This window comes from Cnephaeus nilssonii (genome assembly GCF_951640355.1).
Source record: "Cnephaeus nilssonii genome assembly, chromosome: 15".
Classification (NCBI taxonomy): Eukaryota; Metazoa; Chordata; class Mammalia; order Chiroptera; family Vespertilionidae; genus Cnephaeus; species Cnephaeus nilssonii.
In genome coordinates, this window is record NC_137086.1 from 2,671,434 (window position 1) to 2,692,676 (window position 21,243).

Below are 21,243 nucleotides of genomic sequence, written 5' to 3' on the forward strand. Positions count from 1 at the left end.
CACAATTTTACATAGTCTCAAAGTAACCCCCCACAAAAATACTTATTAATTACAAAGGAAGAGGAGGAATAATAGATACTTGGTAGACATCACCTTTAATTAAGTAATCGAAGTTAACACTACCTAATGAAGTAAACTGTATGCCACCAAATAGAATTCATTAAGAACATATCACTTCTGTGAAATTGTAGCCAAAACCACATTATTTTGGGCCTAATCATCAAGCAACATTAAACAAACCCAAACTGATGGATATTCTACAAAATGAGTGGCTTGTAATCTTCAAAATTGTGAACAGAATGAAAAACCGAAGGAGATTAAAGAAGCATGAGAGCTGGATGCAATGCATGATCCTGGATTAGATATTTTTGACCTAAAGAACATTGCTATTTGGCAATTAACAAAACTTGAATGAGGTCTTAAGCAAAGTGTATACAGAATTTTTAAAAAACTTTTCTATAAATATGAAATTCTTTCCAATAAAAAGTTGGGTTTTGCTTGTTTGTTTTTAAATCACGTCGAGGTATGTTCCTGACTCAGGGCCTTTGAATTTACTACTTCCTTCTGTCTGAAATGCTCACATCTATGGATCTGTATGGCTAGCTCTCCTACTTCCACCAGGTCTTTACTTAAAAGTCACCTTTTCAGGAGTATCTTATTATCTTAACTGTGAACCCCTTTAGAGTCATATCTTTCTTTTTTATTTTTTTCTCCTTACCATAAATCATCATCTTACATACAATTAACTTAATTTTTTTATTATTCTCCAGCTCCCCATTAAAATGGAAACTGATGGCAGGGAATTTTTGTTCACTGCTACATTCCCAGGGTCTAATCCAGGGCTGGAACCAGGGCCTGGCATGCGGTAGTTGCTAAATAAATATTTATTAAATGACAATGTACACAAAGTACTTGGGACACAAAAGACTTAAGGTACAATTACAAAATAAGTTCACTTTCCAATCATAGCAAGGGAATATTGAAACAGGTAAAAAGAACTCTACCGTTAATCTGATAGCTCTGGGACATCGGGCCAACAAATATGTCTCCAGCATAAATGAATGAGCTAATGTCCCTGGCTCCAAAGAGCTTAGTGAGCAAACCTATTTCCAGCAGAAAGCAAAGCTGTAACACTGCAGCCAGCTAATAAAACAAGAAAATATCTATCAACAGCATGTGAGAAGTACAGTAGAAACAATCCAAATGCTGACAAATAAGAATTAACTGTATCAGACTTGACTGAAAAATACTGATACACAGAGAAAGCAAATTTTCTCCAGGAAAAAAGGATAAAGTCGGTGGTGCAAACCAAGGGACATATAATCGAGGTCTCATATTTTACTACCCCATTTCCTTGAAAAACTACCGAGAGTACAATTAAAGCTAACTACAATGATCTCAAGTAACTTGTTGAAAACATACTAAATAGGTCATATTTAAGAAAGAAGTATAATCCGAAAGTATGCAAAATGATCTTACGGTTTCTACACATGAAGTGGCCAAACAGTAGCATCTCATTTTATAAATGCTTTTTTCTCCTATGCCACCAGATAATACAACTGACTTTCCTTTCTTGCATAACTGTAACCAAAATGACAGGCAATATTATCTTAAAAGAAATTCTATAAGCAAACATTTATAAATCTAGCATGCCTTTTTTGCAACAATCCTGCAATGTTGTAATCTTTTCTCTGTTTACTGATCCTATTGAGGTTAAGAAGTTATGTAAGCGGTAGTGGTGGTAGAGTTCATATTCCATTTCAAGTCTTTCTAACTCCAAATCACACACTTTTCTCACTAAGCCATGACTTTTCTAACGCCTTTGTTTTAAATCTTTATTCTTGAGACACCTTCTGTTGATAAATTAATCTCTTTACTTAGAGAGTGCTCTACACAAGTGACTAAATTAATTGTTTCAGGGTACTTATTTTTGTTTGCTCATTAATAAGAAGAATGAGAAGTTAAACTTCTGAATCTGCAAAGTTGAAAACCACCATTAACCCTAGGCCCATGGTCAACACAACCATCAATGATGGTTATACTGAAGACTTCAACCTAGCCTTTGCTTAAGTCTTTTAACTATGCTAGCATCCTTCATCAATTGAGATTTAGTTTTAGGTATAATTAGTTTTTTCTTTGTTTTTATTTTTTTAAATTGATTTCAGAGAAGAAGGAAAGGGAGAGATAGAAACATCAATGATGAAAAGAAAAAAAAAAGAAACATCAATGATGAGAGAGAACCACAGATTGGCTGCCTCCTGCAAGCCCCCCACTGTGGATGAACCTTCCACCCAGGCATGTGACCTGACAAGGAATGGAACAGCTGACCTCCTGGTTCATAGGTGGATGCTCAACCACTGAGCCACGCTGGCCGTACTAGGTATGATTAGTTTTAACTTGTGCTTAGGATCCGAGGAAAACAGCTTGATTCTTCTTGTCAATTCTAAATCTCTTAATTCATTAAGAAATTTTGATGTGTTTTTGGAGGTTATTCTTATTATTTTGTTTTAGCCTATTCTTACTGTTTTGTAGTGACATAACTGCAGTCACAGGACAAACATCACATCCTAGGAGTATAAGAGTGCCAAGAATTACTTAAAGTACATAATTACATAAAACATTTACTTCTTGGAGAAATTTAATTTTTATACTCAGTTATGGCAAAATAATTTTAAAGCCTGGGTGTTTTAGAACCTGTTTTACCTGTTATCTCTTAAGTGAAATGAGGACTGATTGCATACCTGGAAAGAGAAATTCACTGGTGGGAGAGACAGATGCCAGAACCATTGAGAATAAGTCCTTGTTTGTGTAACCTTTTAGTTTGTCGAGTCTTTCCTTTCTTTGGAGCACAGGAAATTAAATACTACGGAAGAATTTGCCATTCCTAGTTGGTCACATGTTCATTATGCTATAGGATTTCACAATGCTACTTTTATTATTTTATAAATTTAGCATGCTTTTTTTTATTTAGTGACAATGTATGGATGTAAATTTAACAAGGAAAATCATTTAAAACTGGTAATATTATATATACAATTGTTGTATAAATTCTGAATTTTCTTGAGCTTTAAAACATATCCAATGCCTCCCTTCTCACCAACCTTTAATATTGGATATACGTTGTATTTTTTTTCCTCTCTGCTTTTACAGTACTTATCTACTTTTCCAACTTTTTAAGTTTGACTGTTACCAGTTGAGGGTAGTTGTATTCAGTAATTTTTTTAAAAAGAGAGCTGTCTCAGAATGTATCGAAATATACCTCTGCCCAATATGGTAGCTGTTAGCTACACATGGCTAAGTTAATTAAAATAATTACGATAAAATAAGTTTAGTTTTGCCGAAACCGGTCTGGCTCAGTGGATAGAGCGTCAGCCTGCGGACTGAAAGGTCCCAGGTTCGATTCCGGTCAAGGGCACATACCTTGGTTGTGGGCACATCCCCAGTAGGAGGTGTGCAGGAGGCAGCTGATCGATGTTTCTCTCTCATCGATGTTTCTAACTCTCTATCCCTCTCCCTTCCTCTCGGTAAAAAAATCAATAAAATATATATATTTTTTTTAAATAAATAAGTTTAGTTTTTCAGTTGCACTAGCCTTTTGATTTCAAGTGCTCAATAGTCACATGTGACTAGGGGCTACCATATTGGACAACACAGAAATAGCACATCTGTTGAGTATCTGAAATGTAGCCAATCAGATTGCGACCTGAAGAAGGTACCAGGTTGTAATCATTAAGTGTCTGTTATATACAACATATGATTCTTGTTATATTTTTGCTGATACGGGGAGTGGGCTGAAGCTAGAAAGAATTGATATTTCTTTCTGGGGGTAATTTGGTTATTGGTTTTTGTTTGTTTTAGATGAGGCATTTGAACAAGTTTAGCAAGATGAGAAAGAATCAGAATTAAGAGAAAGATTAAAGACAAACAGACAAAGCACAGTTGGAGAATCAGCCTGAGACAAAAATATGGGATCTCATCCACTGAAACAGAAGGAAAAGGAAGAACAAATGGTACAGAAGAGATAATAAACTGGTGAGTCAAGTAACAGGAAATTTAAGGGATCTCTTTTTGATGGCTTCTATTTTCTCATGAAGTAGAAATACCATCTGTGGAGAATACTTTGTTTCTGAAGTTTAAAGAAAGAAAAGAATGTTTAAAATAGCCCCAATAGAAATAATGGATATATAGCATTGTATAAGTTCTTTCAGCTCATGCAAGAACTGAAGACCATGAGTTTGAAGCACCACTAATCTGGGTACTTGTGTGATTTCTCTCCATTAGTACTCAACAAACACCTCTTATGTAGGCCAGAGAGACAAACTAATCCAAAATCTAGGTTTTGCCAGATGCATCTGATAGAAACTCAATAGGGTAAGAAAACTTTCAGGAGTCAGCCAGTGCCTAGAGAAGTCTGGCAAGAGGTAAGAAGTGATAGACAAGGAAGTCTTGCCTATTTACACAGGAAGCATTTGGTGGACAGAGGTATCAAAGAACTACATATCTCAAAAGCATCAATGAATAGATTTAGAAAAAAGAATAGTGTCAGGAGCAGAATGTTTAATAATCTCAAAGGTAAAGCTGATTTGGGGTGAGATCCGAGTAGCTTCATGGAAGTAAATGAATTACGTGAAGATAAAAACCACTAGAGATGAGAAAACTGTGAAGCCACGGTCCTGGGTACTCTGTTTACATAGACACTGAACTCACCTGGAATGGTGGCACAACCTTGAATGGAAAGAAACACACTGCCAGAGGCCCATGACTTCAACGAGCAAGAGATGTATATTCCAACTACACAGGACTCAACAGGAATTTTAACAGGAAGGTTTTACTAGCACAGGCACCATGGTGCAAAGCAAGAAACCCCCTCGTACCCTTTCCTAGCCTGAGATAGGTATGTAGAGAGTAAAAGAAGGCCCAAGTTCCACTAGAGAGGGCTTCCCCTCAGGAGAAAGATCGGTGTTATTTAAGCAAATATAAAGTAACATTCAGTAAAGAGTTTGAAGATACAATTATGTTAACCTTAGAACAAGGGTGAGAGATGTTTGAAAAAGAGGGGAAGAATAGGTGGGGGAACAAGAGTAAGATGAGAAGTGCATTAAGGGCTTGTATCTTGGGCAGGAAAAGGCAACAATGAAATGAGATTTGGTGAGGTCACTTCATGTGAAGGTGGCTACTGGATAGGTTTCAAGAGTTCTCTGGAAGAAAGTTATCAGCCCTCTCAGGAGTCAGCCAGTGCCTGGGATAATTAGGATTAGAAGACTCATACCTCTTTGGAAGGAGCCAAATGAAGTCTGAATGAATTGTGCTGGCCTAAGTCTACATGCTAAGGCCACCCGGCAAAAGCCTCATTTGTTAGCCCTAGTCTGTAAGAACTAAAAAATGCTCACCCTCTATCTAAAACTGTAGAAATCAACATTTGTTCTTGACCCTAAGTGACCTCAGTTTGGAACTTTGCTATGTTTTGTAACACCTAGTACGGTGTGGCAAAGAAATAAAAACATCTCATAACTAAATAAGACATTCCTCCTTTTGACTTGATTCCTCATTTGTAAAATGAAAGAACAGAACTAGAACTACTACCATTAAGTTAAGAGCCAACCTTCTCCCTCCCCCAAAAAGGAGGAGGCAACAAACTTTACATATAGACGTCCAGTTGGAAATCAGACTAACTACTTGATAAAGTTTCCTAAACCCATACTAAGTGTTATAGGTTCTGTGCTAGATACTGGGAAGAGATATAAAGATGACTACTACAGCCCTAACTGGTTTGGCTCAGTGGATAGAGCGTCAGCCTGCAGACTGAAAGGTCCCAGGTTCGATTCCGGTCAAGGGCATGTACCTTGGTTGCAGGCACATCCTCAGTAGGAAGTGTGCAGGAGGCAGCTGATCGATGTTTCTCTCTCATCAACGTTTCTAACTCTCTATCCCTCTCCCTTCCTCTCTGTAAAACATCAATAAAATATATTTTTTAAAAAAAGATGACTACTACATAACTACATGAGATGATGGATATTAACTAAACTTATTGTGGCAATCATTTTGCAACATATGTAAATCAAGTCATTATGCTGTGGACCTTACACTTATACAATGCTATATATCCATTATATCTCAATAAAACTGAAAAAAAAAGAAATAATATTTAAAGCACTATGTCCCATTACCCTAAAACCTAGGAGGTTTAGGCCCCATGTTGCCAATAAACTGAGATGTAGAAGTTTTAAAAAGTGAATACTACATGTTCAAAACCCTAGAGGACTTCCTAGAGTATCTATACTAATAAATCTATACTAATAAAAAAGAGTAATATGCTAATTAGACCGGGAGACCTTCCAAAGCTGGGGGCTTGGCCAGCCTGCAAACGGCCCTCAGCCCCTCGCCCAGGCTGGCCACGCCCCCCAGCGGAGACCCCCCACCCTGAAAACAGCCCTCAGCCCCTTGCCCAGACCGGCCATGCCCCCCGCAGAGACCTTCACCACAATGGGGGCATGGCCAGCCTGCAAATGGCCCTCAACCCCTTGCCCAGGCCGGCCATGCCCCCCAAGGGGACCCCAACCCTGATCTGGGACCCCCTTCAGGGCAGACCAGCCAGCTCCCACCCGTGCACCAGGCCTCTATCTATACTAATATAAGGTTAATATGCTAATTAGACCAGGAGTCCTTCCGGACAAAGCCATGGTGGCAGGGCCGAGTCAGAGGCAGTTAGGGGCGATCAGGCCAGGAGGGGAGGACAGTTGGGGGTGATCAGGCTGGCGGGGGGGGGGGGCAGTTGGGGGCAAGCAGGCCAGCGGGGGGGGGGAGTGGGAGCGAACAGGCTGGTAGTGGGGGGCAGTTGGAGGCGAGCAGGCCAGCAGTATGGGGGGGCAGTTGGGGGTGAGCAGGCCGGCAGTGGGGGCAGTTGGGGGCGAGAAGGCCGGCAGGGGGGGGCAGTTGGGGGCGAGAAGGCTGGCAGGCAGAGTGGGTAGGGGCGATCAGGCAGGTGAGCAGTTAGGAGCCAGTGGTCCCAGATTGCGAGACGGTGCAGGCTGTGCTGAGAGCCACCCCACCCCCCCATGCACAAATTTCGTGCACTGGGCCACTAGCCTATATATATATATATATATATATATATATATATATATATATATATATATAAAAGCCTAAGTGACCAGTCAACCGGTCGCTATGATGTGCACTGACCACCAGGGGGCAGATGCTCAACACAGGAGCTGCCCCCTGGTAGTCAGTGTGCTCCCACAGCCAACCTCCCGCAGTCCCTCCCCACAGCCAGCCAGCCCAGATCGGGACTGGGGGAGACGGGACAGCCCCCATTGGCCCCAATCGCCGACCCAGCCAAGGGACCCCACCCGTGCACGAATTCGTACACCAGGCCTCTAGTAAGTAATAAATCATAATACAATATTCACATATACGCACAAAAATATTTACAATTATGTTCACTGCAGCAATGTTTATAACGGAAGAAAACAACCCGAATGCCTATCAATATTGTTACATTAAAACAAATTATGGTAATCCAGATAATGGAACGCTCCACAGCCCTTAAAAACAACTAGGTGAATTATAATGTCTAACTGGACAACCTCAAAAATAAATTTAAAAAGCAAATTCACACACACAACAAATACAGAAGAATAGATATGGTATATTTGCATTTTGGTACTTAAAAAAACAGCCTACAAATATTAGTATTTTTTATATGCAATGAAAACGGGTATATCATTATGTTGTTATTTAGAAAAGGGAAAGTGGTACACTACAGGTTACAAAGTGGTTGTCGCCAAAGATGGACATCGAGAGAGGGCTAATAAAAGAACTTGTATGTTATGTACATTTCTGTAACTTTTAATTTTTTAAATAGGCATATATTACTTTTGTAACTTAAAACATGAAGTTTGTTTTTTGTAAGCTGACAAAGCAGAGGAGAGAGATCATTCCAGGTGGAGACAAAAGAAAGATACATGGTATTCCGTTGTAAGCCAAAGGATGTTTGCCTCTACCCTGGTCCTGCTCACTCTCCTTTCACATCTCTGAAGCAGCCTCTATCCCCCAAAGCCCATCATTCACAAGCCATAAACCCCACCAAGACTTTGCCCTGCTATTTTCTCCTGATCCTAAGGGTCTTTCAAAAAAACCCCAACCCCTTCCTTTATCTCTAATGAAGGAGACAGAGAGATAGGCATGTGAGCATAGACAAACCACAAAAGAGAAAGTAGTCTCCACTGAAGTCTCTATTCTAAAAACCACTGAACTACATTTTTTAAAAATAGTAGATAAAATGCATTTCTTAATTCATAAATGCCACAACAGGAAAAGTGTATATCACTTAACAGTGGCTACCAATGGGCTTCTCCCCATATTCATTTTAATTATACTGGGTACTAATCCAGTTTTTCCTAGCCTATAGAAGTACAAATTCTAATCCCATGAGGATATTAAATGGTTGGCAACAGATTTAAGACCCAGCTCTGTTACCAAATCCTAAACTCTAAAATCAGCTTTAAAATTACACGATCCAAGAAATCTAAAGTTACTGATTACTGCAATGGCCATCAATGCAGACCAATCATATCACATACAATATTTGTATATATTTTTCTACATGATAAAACTACAATTACACTGGTATGCCTAAGGACCAAATCTGTATCAGAGGTAAGACAGCGTAGCATAAGCAGTTTGCATCTTCCAAACTATTCTTCATAGTTGTTCCAAAACTTAACTTTCTTACTAAATGTAGGATGGATGGATGGATGGATGGATGGATGGATAAATAAATAAATAAATAAATAAATAAATAAATAAATAAATAAATAAAGGACAAAAGTTGCTTAATTCAGCCGTAGATAAGAACGGTTGATACAACTCAAGTGTTCTTTCAAGCCTTATATAAAGCATGATTAACATTTTTGCAAGTGAATAATGCAAAGGTTTAAAAATTCTTTGTGGCCGAAACCAGTTTGCCTCAGTGGATAGAGCATCAGCCTGCGGACTCAAGGGTCCCGGGTTCGATTCCGGTCAAGGGCATGTACCTTGGTTGCGGGCACATCCCCAGTAGGGGGTGTGCAAGAGGCAGCTGGTCGATGTTTCTCTCTCATCGATGTTTCTAACTCTCTATCCCTCTCTCTTCCTCTCAGTAAAAAATCAATAAAATATATATTAAAAAAATAAAATAAAAATTTTTTGTGACTTTTCCTTATATTTATATATTAGGATTGCTAAAACTTTATATTAATAAGAATACCAGATTCTCTTTTGATTGTTCAAAATCATGACTACTCAAAAAGAATAAACTTTGCCCTAGCTGGTTTGGCTCAGTGGATAGAGCGTTGGCCTGTGGACTGAAGGGTCCCGGGTTCGATTCTGGCCAAGGACACATGCCTGGGTTGGGGGCTCGGTCCCCAGTGGGGGGTGTGCAGGAGACAGCCAGTCAATGATTCTCTCTCATCACTGATGTTTCTATTTCTCCCTCTCCCTTCCTCTCTGAAATCAATAAAAATATATTTTTTTTAAAAAAGAATAAACTTTAGCTGGGGAAAAGTAACATTTGGAATGTAACAGAATAATCCAAAAAATGGAATGTAAGCCAATATTCACCCAATGCAACTAATTATTCTCAGTGAACTAAAACATAAAAATGTCAACTTTCATTGACTTTATACTTTAGAGAACCTAGTATGTGCCAAGCAACATGCCACCTCTCTGAGGAAAAAACAGGGTAACATCAGAAGCTTGATTCTGTGTGCAGGTACCTTTTCAAAGGCACTTACAGGCATATGCAGTGTATGCTGTTTTACAAGTAGTTCTTCAACAAGGTGTAAAAAGCTCAAGTTCAGTGCAGTTTATAAAACACTAGCACGTACTAGTATAGTTTCTCACTGGATTCAAATCCACATCTTGAGGCAGACATATATAGACTTATAAAATGTCACTTGTAGCCAAGAAGATAACTAATACAACTAATTAATACCAGTCTTAGCTCTTCTGACTCCAAAGTCACTGTTCTTTCCATTATACTACACTTCTTCTCTTTTTAAAATACTCCAGAAAATAATCAAGTCATTTCAGACCCCAAAAAAATTCTTAAGAAAAATAATTAACTTATATCATCTTCATGTTAATTAACACAATTTAAACAAGATCTATTTGGGCTTATTTTAATGGAATTTTATTTATAAAAATGACTTGAAATAAGCAAGCCATTGTTCAGATTCTTAAGCTTTTATTTAATAGATGTGTTGTAACTTGAACCAAACAAAGTGAAGAATTTTGTTTATAAGAGGAAAAAAAAGCACAGTAAAACACTATACTAGGAAGTTACATTCGCATCATCTTGAAAAACAAAACTTCCCTATGCTAAAACTTATAACAATCACCTCTTCCCAATCCACCCCCAAAAAAATTAGTAATTAACTTTTTAAAAATTTATTCAGTGTTTTACATTATGACTTTCCTTTAAAGGAAATTTCATAAGCTAATTTTGTATGAGAGTTTCCTTTTATTAGTTCTAAATTTAGTTTTTATTTGTATCGTCCGTTGTTCTCCTATTATGGAAATGTCTCAAATATGGAAAACAAATCTTGTTTTCAACAATGTCTTCAATTTGTAATATTACAACTTCCCCCTATTTACAAAAATATATGGTTGCAGAAGAAATTGTGTTTTAGAACTACCAGCAAACCCTTTCAGTGATTTTTCTCATTCTTCTATAGCGTATCATCTTTCTTTTGTGATTAAATTCTTCTTTAGCCTAAATATAACATTAACAAAACATATACTTGAATTTTAAATGTTGCAATCATGAATTATATATTCCATGTAAGCTATAGTCAGAAGTAATGTCTTAGAATATTTTAGTATGGACATGCCATAGCAAATCATGAAGTATCAAGATTAAATTGCATTTTGTCAAATATTTTTAAACTAGAGGCCGTGTGAATGAAAATTCATGCACTGGAGCGGTGGGGGGTGGGGGGTCCCTCAGCCCGGCCTGCCCCCTCTCACAGTCCGGAAGCCCTCAGGGGCAGGAGGCGACACGACAATCAGGGGAAGGCGACGTCCCCATCACACCTCTGCTGGTCCCCATCACACCTCTGCTGCTGCCACTGCCGGCATTACAAGCCGCAGCCGGCCCTGATTACCTGAGCCGCAGGCGGCCCTGGGCGGCTGAGCAGCCGCCATCCGAGGCTTGCCTGCGCCTTGGGCCGGCCCTGAGCAGCTGGGGGGCTGAGCGCGGGTCCAGCCGCACCGTGCACCTGCCACTCCCCACCCGCCCCCAGTGGGGCTGAAAGGACTGGGGGACTCCGGCGGGGCTGAGGGGACTGGGCGTTGCCATTTTGTCGCAGCGTGATGGTCAATTTGCATATTCCCTCTTTATTAGATAGTATACTGGCACATCTTGTACACTGAAGTGTTATGGAATAGGGATTCTAATCACTAATTGTAAAATGTTTCTAAATCAGAAAAGCACTTCTAATGAAATGTTAGAACATGTAATAGTCTTCTAAAGATAACTGCAGAAGTTTATTAAGTCATTGAAAGAAGGGCCACCTAGTTTCAAATGTTTCACATTTTACTTTTCTATTCAGCAATAGTTTTAAAAGAATTGATACATTTAACCCTTTGCACTCGCTTGCTTTTTTCTCGATTCCTTTATTCTACTCGGGATTTAATTTTTTAAATACCCCAGATTTTACAAAGCGCGGCAGTAGAATAAAAAACTGGAGTTTCTTTTCATACAAACTTATTTATTTGAATTTTTTTATATTTCAAATTATTGATACATTCAATACAATTCGACATACAAGCTGCTACCCATGCTAACCGTGTCGAGTCACACTCGACATCCGAGTGCAAAAGGTTAAAAAGATAAACTGTCACAAATCTAGAAAGATCCTCTTACTATGTCATAAATATTGATTGGTCACAGTATATGCAATTTTATTAGCCACAAAATAAGGTCTTCAAAAAGTAAGTTGGTAAATATATCAAATATTTAAAAATACAAAAATTACAACTCATAACTATTATCACAAGAATTAAATGTACGTTTTAATTTTCAAATTTCTGAAATATGTGCATACCCCTTAACCACCAAAATTAAGATGGCCAAAGAACAGGAAATCTGACACTCAAATACTTTAGAAGATGAAAAATATGAATACTTTATCTATTCCCTATAAATCGTTTGGTCATCTCTTAATTTTAAATGATGTGAAAAATAATTGCAGAGAATACAAGTGTTAAAAAATCTAAACAGTAGCATGTTAATGATTATGTAATGTAACCAATAACTTAAAAGCTGCTTTGAAAATAAAATTTCAAAATAGTTTAATATAAGGGTTTTGAAGATTTTACATTTTTTTGCTTGCTTTTAAAAACACCACAAAATAATTTTTGAATTATTTTATTATTTTTAAAAAACAGGCACAATAACATTTATACATATACCACCCTGCTTTAGGTGCTATGCTCTGAAAGACAATGCTTTTCTAAATTATATCAACTGTCAATGTTTAAACAAGCTATCACTATTTTCCCATTGCCATTTATTAAATGTGAAACAACAAAATTATATATTTCCAGGCCAATAAGTCTCTGCAGACTATATTTTTCACAGAAGGATAAAATGTAATAACATTTCTATATTGAAAGTGTATATTGTATTTTACCACAATAAAAAAGTTTTTTCATTTCTATTTGGTGTATATCTTGTCTGATTCTCTTTTTATAAAAGCTTGGTAAGTTAAATTTTCTTCTAAAATAAGAAAAAGAGCCTTGGTCTGATTCCTACTGAGCACTAAAAGAAGATATAGAATGTAATGACCCTTGATAGTTCAGAAAATCTTGCATCTCTCCATATGCCAGAGCCTTTTCCACATATACAGTTCTGTGTGCCAAAGAGATCTCAAGTAATATTTGTTTTTGGTTTTCTCAATCAGTCAGTACAACAAAGAAACAATGTTTCTCAAACTGTGACCTGTCTATTACTGCATCAGAATCATTTGAGATGCTTGTTTAAATGCAAATTCCTGGCCCCACAGACCATCTAAATCAAAAGATCTGACACCATTTCCACCAAGCATCCTAAGGGTGATTCTGGCTTCCATCAGATAATTCTGACTTTCTGGCTTCATCCAAGCCTCAGTGTATCACAAAAATAAAGGAGGAAAAAGTGAGTGTTCTCCTTTTCTCAGATACATTTGGGACACCCCCCCACCACCACCAATCTTTGAATTACAATATTGCACCCCTCAGCTCAGTGGCTCCCACACTTCCATGCACTTGAGAATCACCTGTGAAACTCTTAAAACTCCTAATCCCCAGGTCACATCACATAGCAATTATATTAGAATGTCTGGGGGTGAAAGCCAGTCTTTAATATTTCTAAAAGATCTCCAGTTGAGACCTATGTATACCAAGGTTTGGAAATCACTGCCTTAAGTTACTAGATTTAGCAGATATAGATTTAAGAAAATCTTAACTTAAAAAGAGCCAGGATATAAACTACATTGGTATTAAATTACATTTTTAAACACACATACACACACACACACACACACACACACACAGTATTTTTTTATTTCAATCCAATAGGAAACTTTTTCAATGCATTTACTCAATTAAAGTGCCTTTACAATGAACTTTTTTGAATGTAAGACCAAAATAAATGTTTCCTATTGAATGCAATATAGGATCATATAGCATGCATCTAAAGTTCAGAGAAAAGTTCATCATTATTTCATTTGCACATTAATTTCAGTGATTATATTTTAAGAAATATAATCATTAAGCCAAAATTCAAAGTCCCTGTTTTAGATATTTAAAAGCAACTCTGAATATTCAAACAAATGTTTCTAAATTTGCAATATTGTTATTAACACTAACTTTGTATTTTGCATTATCTCTTTTCCCAGTTTCTGACTAGGTATCTCATTTCCTTGAAAAAACAAAACATTATCTTAATACTAGAGGCCCAGTGCACGAAATTTGTGCATGGAGGGGTGGGGTGTCCCTCAGCCCAGCCTGCACCCTCTCCAATCTGGGACCCCCTCGAGGGATGTTCGACTGCCCGTTTACAGGGATTGGGCCATGGGGGTGTGGCCAGCCTGGGTGAGGGGCTGAGAGTGTTTTAAGGCTGGCCACAGCCCCTTCAGGGTGGGGGGTCCCGCTGGGGTGCTTGGCCAGCCTGGGTGAGGGGGTGATGGCTGTTTGCAGGCTGGCCACACCCTCCGGCGACCCAAGCTCCCAGCCCCTCCTTTATTCTTTTTCTTTTTTCAGCACCTCCTTGAGCAGAGGCCAGGGCTGGCTGGAAGCAGGTATCTGGGATTTATTTATCTTCTATAATTGAAACTTTGTAGCCTTGAGCAGAGGACAGGGCCGGCCAGGGTGGGCGGGAAACTTGGCTTCCTCCATCACCGGGGGCAACCCAAGCCTCCTGCTCGCTCCAGCTCTGTGGCCGCAGCCGTCTTTGGTGGGTTAATTTGCATACTCACTCCTGATTGGCTGATGGGTGTAGCAGAGTGATCGTCAATTTGCATGTTTCTCTTTTATTAGTGTAGATATTTTCCCTCTAATCTGTACTAATTCCCATCGATGCTGATTGTATGACCTATTAGCACTTGATGAAATCTAATGGTTCACTCAAATGTATAAAAGTCCAAAGTGCCACAAATGTAACTTTATAATAACATTATTCCAAAATGGTGAAACATTTTTCAAAATCATACTAATGTTTAGACATTTAATACTTTAAGTACTTCTGCGGAGGTTTCACATACAAAAACACATTTCACTAGATCTTGCAGGCCTCAAAGTTCATGACAACTGTGCTAGTGCATTTTCCTTTTAGAAAAATAAATATCACTACAACCAAAAATGTTATTAGTTGTTTTTAAATACATTTAGGCATCTTAAATTTTAAAGGAATTATGTCCTAAAATTTCCTTCACTGCTCAAATAACTCATAAAAACCTACTTTTGCCCACCATTGCATTTTAAAGCTAAATAAAACTGCTAGTGCCCTGGCCAATCGATGTTTTTCTCTTACATTAATGTTTCTCTCTCACATTGATGTTTCTCACTCCCTCTCACTCTCTCTCTCCCTCCCTCTCTTCCTCCTCCTTCCCTTCCCCCCTCCCTCTTCCTTCCTTTCTCTCTAAAATCAATAAAACAAATCCTCAGGTGAGGATTAAAACAAAACAAACTGCTAACAATCTGAATGCTTGATAATATATGATACATTTTCAAAACAGTTCATTCATACTGACTTATAATAACACTTTTGACTTCTGATCAAAATCTCGCAGGTCCTTTGGGGTTGGTTTTACTTTGAAATATTGTGTTATTATTAACTAGAGGCCCGGGGCACGAAATTCGTGCACGGAGGGGGGGGGGGGGTGTCCCTCAGCCCAGCCTGCACCCTCTCCAATCTGGGACCCCTCGAGGGATGTCTGACTGCCCGTTTAGGCCCGATCCTGGTGGGATCGGGCCTAAACGGGCAGTCAGACATCCTCTCACAATCCAGGACTGCTGGCTCCCAACTGCTTGCCTGCCTGCCTTCCTGATTGCCCCTAAATCGCTTCTGTCTGCCAGCCTGATCACCCCCTAACCACTCCCATGCCAGCCTGTTTGCCCCCAACTTCCCTCCTCTGCCAGCCTGGTCACCCCTAATTGCCATCCCCTGCAGGGTTGATTGCCTCCAACTGCCCTCCCCTGCTGGCCAACTTGTGGTGGCCATCTTGTGTCCACATGGGGGCAGGATCTTTGACCACATAGGGGCAGCTATCTTGATCTTGTGTGTTGGAGTGATGGTCAATCTGCATATTACTCTTTTATTAGATATGATGATAACAGCCAATATGCCGCTTTAAAGAATTTCATCCTGTGAATACATCACCAGCATTTCATCTGCTCTTACTCATAAGTACGGTTTCAACACAGACATCACCTAGGTATATAAGGAACTGGATATGTTTAAACAGAAGAGAAGTTAGGGGGTAGAGGGAACAGATGACACATTATAAACAATAAAGGCTATACAGTCCACCATACGAGGTGTTTTTACTTCACCTAAAACACTAAATAAAATTAGCTTAAATCCTTTCCAAGACAAACTGTTTCAGCTCAATCCAGAAAATATCCAAATCACAATTTGTTTTTCCTGCTTGACCTCCAATTAATTCTACCACCCAAACCTACCCTCTCTGCATATACAGATGTTTACTTATCTGTCTTCCTATAGGTAAGAAATAAGTGAACACAGATCAAAATGTTTATTTGGGAAGTACCTTAATATCTTTTCAAGTAGGGATATATTTCTACAGGTAACTCCTGTTCTTAAAAAAGAATTGTTAGTTCATTCAACAAATATTTACAATAGGAAGACAAAAAAGATCCATCTCCTAAAAGAGCCTGTATTCAATCCATTAAATAAACCAAACACACACACACACACACACACACACACACACACACACACACACACACAATAAGTATGTATATAAGAAGACAACACTTAGTATATTAAGCATTCCTCATCACAATCACCCAGGTCATTAAGGTGAAGCCAACCCTGCTTCCTGTTTCCATCTCTGCTATTCATTTCTATGGCATAAAAAACAAACCCAATAATGAATTGTCAGCAATTAGTTCCAAGTCTATAATCTCTTTAAAATAATAAAGGAAATTAGACATTGAATACTAAGTGATCAATTAAGTATAAGAAACAAGTAAAGCCCTTTGATACCTGAACAACCCACATCTTACCAAAATGAACCAACAAACCATGTAACACTCTTAGACTTAGAAACATTCCCCAAAAGATTATCAATGATGAGCCAGTAACAATCTTAATATTTCCATTTTGTCACACAAACACACGTGTGAAGATAAATGCTAACCACTGTGACCCAAATGCTTTCCCAAAAATAAGTGAGGGTCACTTGGGACAACCAACTGCTGAATTCACAAATACGTCTCTATAACTTAATCATACTTTAAAGAGGGGAGCGAGAGAATACAGATGAAAGGACAAGAGAATGACTCCAATCAAGGATAAAATAAGAGACAGTTTTAGTAGATTCCCAAATGCCACCATGATTTCACATCAATTTAAATATTAAGCTTCATATAAGCTAACCTACCAATGGGAAATGTCACTTAGTGTTTTTTCCCAAAAACTGTAACAAAATTGCTCTGAGTCATTTACATTCTCTTCACCAGTAACCCTTATCACTAACAGCTCATATATGTTTTTTAATGTCAGCACAGAATAGGATTTTAAATATAGCTGTAGAGCAGTATTTCCTGAAGAAACTCAAAGAGGCCCCAACGGAGACCAAACCCATAATCATTACTCTTTCTCTCCCCACCCCCAAACACCACTCTCCAAATAGAAATTTTTATGACAAGAACACAGTTATCAACAGAGGTTCCCAATTGATGTTTTGGGAATTCTAATACTTAGTCAAATCTTCTGATAAAATTTCTGTACCCCTACTTCATACTTTCCATCAGCCCTGGCCAGTGTTGGTTGGAGCGTAGTCCCAAAGTGTTTCCGGTGCACTGAAAGGTCATAGGTTCTATTCCCAGTCAAGGGCACATACCTCCTACCCTCCCTCTTCCTTCCTCTCTAAAATCAATAAAAACACATTAAATAAACAAACAAACCAACCAACTATTATAGTACTAAAAGAAAGTTCGGGTATATGATATCATAATCTTGGTCATGGAGAATGTCCTAAGCATGACATCTAAGTCAGAAATCACTCAATGATGAGAAGACTGATAAATTTGACTACATGAAAGTTTCTACTATTTATTAAGTATTTAAAAAAAGTGACAAAGCACGTGTACAGTGTAATTTTACCTACATTTTATTTTTTTTAGACAAATTTATAGCAAAATGTTGACTTAAACAATGGCTATCTCTATGTGAGGAGACTATACTGGGTGGGGCAAAAACAGGTTTACATTGTGAGTACACAAAACAGTTTATTCTTGTATTATTATTTATTAATTATAGTATTATTTCCCATACAACTGTAAGCCTGCTTTCCCCCCACCCTGCAAACAACCCCACCCTGTAAACAACTAAAAACAGCAATGACAAAGTCTGATGTCAACTCTCATACCAGTACTATGTCACCTTAACAAAAGTGTGAAGTGTGTTGGCTGTGTATGTTGATTACTGGTCATCAAATGAATGGACCAAATTGTTTCCTGAGCATGTGTAATGTTTCATTTAAAGCAACCTTAATCTTGATCATTTAGAAAACACTTTAAAAAAAGAGAATGTATATTATATGTACAAATAGCTTAGGTTCAAGCTCAGAATAACCCTAATAATTATTAACATCAGTTAAAGACCCCAAAAATGAAGTGTAAAAAATTTCTATCTGGAATTGAACCTGATGAATACTTGAGATTTGCTGTACTATTTTTAACTGAACTTTCTGGCCTTAGGTCAAAGTTTTGCTAGCAAAATACCACAGTGAAAATGCTGGGAGTGAAGCCCAGAGTCTCCGCTTGGGCCAATCCTACCCCCAACGGAAGACGCCTACAGGCTGTCCAGGGTGTCACGACCCCAGGCAAACACACCAACAACACACTCATGTGAAAACCAGTGGAAGAAGACGTCAGCCGCCTGACAGCACACAGTAGCACATCCTACAGTCTGCACACGGAGTGTGCGCGCTCCGGTCCGTTCCTGCACTTTGGCCAAACAGCACTGAGTCACTCTGCAAACGATTCCAGAAACCTCAAAGAATAAGCAACTGCTTCGGAAGAAAAGTCAGTCCCTGGAAAGGGAGGGACGCCCTTTTTCTCATCATACAGTCATGGGTTTCTCCCAGCCGGGAGAGACCATCTTAAAAAAAAAAATCAAAAAAAATCTAAGGATCACCCACCCGGATTCAGGTCCTCCCGAGTCCATTTAACAGGCAGAGCATCTTCCCCGCTTTCTCCTCCTCCCCAGGAAAGACCCACACCCCTTCCCCATAAATGCATCTCCAGGGCACGCTGGTCCAGGTGTCTGGGAAGCCCAGTCGCCTATCCTAACAGAAATGAGAAATGTGCAAGCTTTCTACCGGGCCTTTCCAATCTGTAACAACACGGTCCTTTCTTCCCCAGGAGCCCAGCGGCGGGCGCTCCGCGGCGGCCGATCTGGATTTCACAGGCCGGCGGGCGGGAGATACAATGGACAAGACTCGCTCCGCTCTAAAACGCAGATTGACTCTTTGGCTCTGGCGCAAACCACCTCGGGAAATCTAATTCACAGACATTAAAATGCACGACAGTGCCACTATGGATGTTCCAAGGCAACTGAGAGCAGGCCAACTCTTAGCTCCGCGTTTCAGAACTGCGGACTCGGCGGCGGGCGCGCGGGCAGCCAGCTCTTTGTCGTGCACCCAGGTAGGTGGGTGCTCCCCGCGGGGGCAGCCTCGGCTTCCTCCCCCGCCGGGACCCACGCCCCACGCCGCGCGACACCCTTGCAAACGGACTGGTCTGGCTGGGGGTGCAGGGCAGCGACGCCCCCGCCCCACCTCCCCACGCCGAGAAGGTGGGGAAGGAAGGAGAAAAGGGGTGTTTCCTCCCCGCGCTCCCAGAAAGGGGCCGCCGGGTCTGACACCGGCTCCGGGGGTCCGGGGCGGGCTCCGAGGTGGGCTCCCCTCCCGGAACCTGGTGGCAGGGTCGCAGGGTCGCCGGCCCGGCCCGACCCGGCCCGGCTGCCGGAAGCGGGGCAGGGTGGGGCGAGACCTCCCCCACGGACGGGTGGGCACCCAGAAGGGGACGGAGGGGAAGACTGGGGGGTCCGAGCCATCGCGGGGAGGGCCCCGGGCCCCGGCCACCTACCAGCAAGCTCTCCACGTTGATGGGCGAGCGCGGGTCTCGGATCAGCGCCTCCAGCTTCCTCTGGCGGCTCGCGCCCGCCCCGTCCCCCGGCACGTCCTCGGGGGCGCCGGGCATTTTCCCCGTCGGCGGGGGCCGGCTCATGCCGCCGCCGGGCCCGCACTCCCGCTCCCCGCGCTCCGGCCCGGCCGCCTCGGGGCCTAGCGCCGCCCCCGAGCCGCCGGCTCCGGGCGGGGCTCCGCCCGGGCCCACCGCCGCCTCTAGCTCCGGCTGCGGGTCTCAGCGCCGGTTCGGGGCCTGGGGCTGTCCGAGGGGCCGGCCCGGCCCAGCCCGAGCCGCGAGGAGCAGGCGGCGGCGTCCCCGCCCCTCAGTCAGATTCGCGCCGCCCGGTCCGCTCGTCCGCCGCGAGCTCGCTCCTTCAGGCTCCGAGAGCGGGAGCGGGGAAGCGGCGCCGCCGCCGCCGCCGCGGGGCCCGGACGCCCCGCCCTCCGGGGCTCCGGGAGGCTGCAGCCCAGGTCAGGCCGCTACGGCTGCCGCCGGCCCGCGCCCATGACCGCGGCCGCCTGGGTCCCACCAGCCCGCTGCCCTCGCACACTCCCGCGCGGCGCCCGTCTCCGGCCGCGCGCAGCCGCTACCCACAAGCCCCTCGGCCCGCGGCCGCCGGCGCGCGCCCCCGCTGGCCCCGCCCCGCCCTGCGCGCGCGCCCGCTGGCCCCGCCCCGCCCTGCGCGCGCGCCCCTCCTGCCCCGCCCTGCGCGTGCGCGCGCGCCTCGCCCCCGCCGCGGGCCGCCGCCGCCTCTCGCCCCCTTTCCTCCTTTTTTTTCGTTTCCTCGGGTCTGCTCCGTGAAGCGTTTCTCCATTTCGAGCCTCCCTTCTCCCCAATGCCTCCCCCCCTTTTTTGCGTTCCCCGAGGGTAGACGGCCGGGCATGGGGTCACCGCCCGCCTTGACCCGCCGAACTCCGCGGGGGGGGTGGGGAGGGGAGAGCGCGCCCCGGACTTGGATCGGCCGGCCGCTCCGCTCCCGCCAGACCCGGCCCCGGCGGGCGTCCCGCAGGCTCAGAGGCCGGCCCGACCCGGCCCGAAGCCGCTGTTCCCGGGGAGGCGGGGGTGGGGGTCCGCGCCCCCCACCCCCGCCCGGCACGGCCCGGCCCGGCCCGGCCCGGCCCGGCTGACTCAGCGCGCAGCTATGCGGGTCTTGCATCACCCGCGCCAAAATAATAGCGACTGCTGGTCGCTGCCCTCGCCTGCCGAGCTCTGCGCTCGCGAGGGGCCTGCCCGGGCCGGGAAGAGCGCCCCGGGAAGGCGGGGAGGCCGTGCCGTGGGAGTCGGAAACTGGAAGAGGGCCGGCGGTTGGAATCCAGGTCCCGGGGCGGGAGCGCCTGGCCGGGT

General features: G+C 42.4%; 1 protein-coding gene across 2 annotated transcripts in view; it reads right to left on the bottom strand.

Moving 5' to 3' along the window:
• ROCK2 (Rho associated coiled-coil containing protein kinase 2) overlaps window positions 1-20,507 on the bottom strand; it is an 87,283-nt gene extending 66,776 nt beyond the window's left edge. Inside the window, exon 1 of one of the 2 annotated variants that reach the window (XM_079792269.1) lies at window positions 19,858-20,506. In XM_079792269.1, the coding sequence (XP_079648395.1) occupies window positions 19,858-19,998 (141 nt within the window). In that variant the 5' untranslated portion in view covers window positions 19,999-20,506. Of the gene's footprint in view, window positions 1-19,857 lie in introns of both variants that reach the window. The other variant, XM_079792270.1, reaches the window with a different exon arrangement.
• Window positions 20,508-21,243: the final 736 nt, after the last annotated feature.